The sequence below is a fragment of the Bidens hawaiensis genome, unplaced genomic scaffold, assembly GCF_021521415.1.
Source record: "Bidens hawaiensis isolate Kalapana, Puna unplaced genomic scaffold, B.hawaiensis_p1.1 tig00000820_1, whole genome shotgun sequence".
In the NCBI taxonomy this organism is placed as follows: domain Eukaryota; kingdom Viridiplantae; phylum Streptophyta; class Magnoliopsida; order Asterales; family Asteraceae; genus Bidens; species Bidens hawaiensis.
In genome coordinates, this window is record NW_027491048.1 from 2,457,958 (window position 1) to 2,461,143 (window position 3,186).

Sequence of the window (3,186 nt, forward strand, 5' to 3'; positions counted from 1 at the left end):
GGTATGACAGTAGTTGGTGAGTAGGCAGCGGCTAATAGTGATACAGTACAGGAGCATGCTGCTCGCCATACTGTATCAGTGAGCTGTCGTATCTCTGATCAGATCTTTCGCCCATACCTCGTCAGGTACAGTAAAAGATCCTTCAGTATACGGACTGGCTTATTTGGGCGGGAGTATTCCCCCTCCCGCCTCTGTGCGGGATTGCTCCCGGCTTGGCTCATTCCTTCAGGTGACACTGAATGATCGAGAGCTAAGTGCCTTGTGCGTGTAGCCATGCTGCGCGGGTGGCCTTCCCTAATGGCTTGTATCCGAGGCTGCGGGGACAGGCGGAGTCCTTCACCATTGGGAGGCATTTCCTGCGGGACCAGCTTGCGTACCGCGCGTAAGGACGTCACGTCTCTGAGCATGGTTGGTCCTGCGGATCCAGTTGGTCTCTGCGCAGACGTCCCCGTTTAAGGTGAGTCTTGCGGGTCCAACTGGGCTCTGCTGGGACCTACCTCTTCATGTGCCAAGTGGTACAAGGGTGCTGCTTGCCCGGTATCAAAGTAAGCAAGCTCACGCACCGCCTTTTCGAGCAATTCGCCGGCAAACTCTTTGGCTCTCTCCAACCCCATCAGCTTCGGGTACGTCGCTTTATCGCTCAACAGATCTTTACCCGCGGTTTTCCCCAATTCGGCCGAAGATTTTGTCACGTCCAGTATATCATCCACTACCTGAAAGTATTATGAGTGTGCATAAAACCGAAAAAAGTGACCTGAAAAGGCCAAATTGGGAAAACAAACTAAAGAAAAACCGGCAGTTTGGTTTTTATTTTTTATGTTATGTGATTTAGAAGAATTTAATAATTGTCTTACTCAAATATTTTAGCTCAGATTTGTAATAATCAAATAGCTATTATATGGCCGATTTTGATAGGAGGGCAGTGTGGTTGACGGTCCATGGCCCGGTCACTAAGCTAAGCCTGAAACTTTTTTATTTTTATGAAAAAATATATATGTATTTCTAATATTTAAACTTAATTAGTCAACTTATTAAGTCTGTTTTTATATAAAAAAAATTACACAACTCAATCATAACCATATAAGCCTATTTAAAAATTTAATTGTTAACCTCAGCATAAAACCCTTTTACTTAAGGTCCTAAATTTTTTCTCCTTCGGCCCCAAAAAATTTTAACAATTCTCAAAGACAATCCTGGCTATTAATTAACAGAAAGATATATGTCTAAGTTCTTTTTTATCCAAAAAAAATCCCCAAATATGGCAAAACCGTAAAAAAAAACTAAACCGAACCCAAACTGAAAACCGAAATCGGACGGTTTTAAAAAATCAAAAATTGAAATTTCGGTTAGCCCAAAACCAAACCAAACCGAACCATGCACGACCTACCTGAAACAACAACCCAATGCACCTTGCATATTGTCTAACCCTTTCGACCTCGCCTGAGCTCCCACCACCCAACACCGCCCCACCGACCACCGCGGCCTCCAGCAGCTTCCCAGTCTTGTGGACATGAATGTACTCCAATTTGTTTAAATCAATATCTTGTTGTCCTTCACTAGCAAGATCAACTATTTGACCAGCTACAAGCCCCAAAGAGCCCACTGCTGACCCTAACTCACTTATTGCTTGAACCACTCGTCCCGGTCCAACGCCTACGGTTCGTGTGGCTAAATGCTCAAATGCTAGTGAAAGCAATGCATCACCGGCTAGAACCGCGGTGTCGTCACCAAACACCTTATGGTTTGTAGGCTTTCCTCTTCTAAAGTCATCATTATCCATGCATGGGAGATCATCATGTATTAATGACATGGTATGCACCATTTCGACGGCTAAAGCCATCGCCATAGCACACGGCTCCACACCGCCTACTAGCTCACACGAGGCAAGACATAATATGGGTCGTACTCGTTTTCCTCCAGCTAGTAATGAGTACCGCATGGCTTTGTGAATTTTAAGTGGCTCTTGTAATGGCACGGCGTGATCTAACGCGTCGTTAACGAGCTTTGCCTTTTCGGTCATGTAGGTGTCGAATTTGAAATTGGTTTTGGGTATGGGTATGGGTACAGGTACGGGTACGCGTACTGGTTTGAGTCTGGTTTTAGGATGTGAAGAGGAGGGTGTGACATGGGTGGCATGGATATTCATTGGAACATGCAAAAGTGAAGTTATTTGTATGTTAGTTTTAAGTTTATGAATGTTAATATGTTATGATAGATGTGGGTTTTTATAAATCAAGGTGGTTTTAGATTCTTTTTGTTAGTTTGTTATGTTCCTTGAAGATATGCCTTTACACAACTTTTGGACTCTAGTGGTTTGAAATGTATTGCATATATATGAAATTATTATGCGAGTGTCCATCGAGAAAGACTTACCTACCGGCAAAATATTAAAATATAATAAATAAAAACAGTGCACATATGACGTGGATGATATTTAGTTATTTACAACTAGTCAACTAATTAATTTGTCTACATAATAAAACAGGAAAATGAACCATTACACGTTTTATGTGCCATTTGGATAGGTTTAACACGTTTATGATTATATGTGTCTACTATCTTGTTGATTTCAGCGAAGCTTCAATGGAAACGCAGGAGGCGAGCTCAATTTTCGGTTGAAAATGGGCGCGCGTCGGTGGGCTATCATTCGCCTCTGATTGATTTGGTATCTAAATAATGGACCAAATGCCTTCATTTAACTCAACCTCAATATCTTTGTCACCATCTTCTTGATAAACCTTATTGTCAGTAATGCTTATAAGATACAATACATTATACGTATGGCAATCTATAGTTTATGAGATCACTCTGATTGGTAAAGTAGCCAGTTTTAATAATACTGGTTTTTAAAACATTAATTGTAGAATATTACGACCGTTTAATTAAAAAAATTAAGTCAAGATTGGGATGGTTGTGTTCCCGAGTTTAATTTAAAGATTGAAAAGAAAAGATTGGAGAAATAAAGGAAAGAAAAGAAAGGAAAAGGAAAAAAGGGGAAGTAAAAAGTAAAGTGAAGAGGATTGTTTTCTTTTAGATTCTTTCCAATTTCGAAAGAATTGGAAGGAAAGAAAGTATGGGAAGAAAGGAAAGGAAAAACCTCCATTTCATTTCCTTTATCTCGTTAATGAGACTCGAGACCACAACGTTAAACTGGATCCATATGGTTTTGGGCTTAGTGGCGTAGCT

General features: G+C 40.9%; 1 protein-coding gene across 1 annotated transcript; it reads right to left on the reverse strand.

Annotated features, from left to right (window-relative positions):
• Window positions 1-452: 452 nt before the first annotated feature.
• On the reverse strand, window positions 453-2,582 carry LOC143541294 (geranylgeranyl pyrophosphate synthase, chloroplastic-like). Its single transcript, XM_077034159.1, has 2 exons — window positions 1,384-2,582; window positions 453-709 (listed from the first exon to the last, which is right to left on the reverse strand). Exons 1-2 carry the CDS (start codon window positions 2,144-2,146, stop codon window positions 453-455), a joined length of 1,020 nt encoding a protein of 339 aa, XP_076890274.1. The 5' UTR covers window positions 2,147-2,582.
• Window positions 2,583-3,186: the final 604 nt, after the last annotated feature.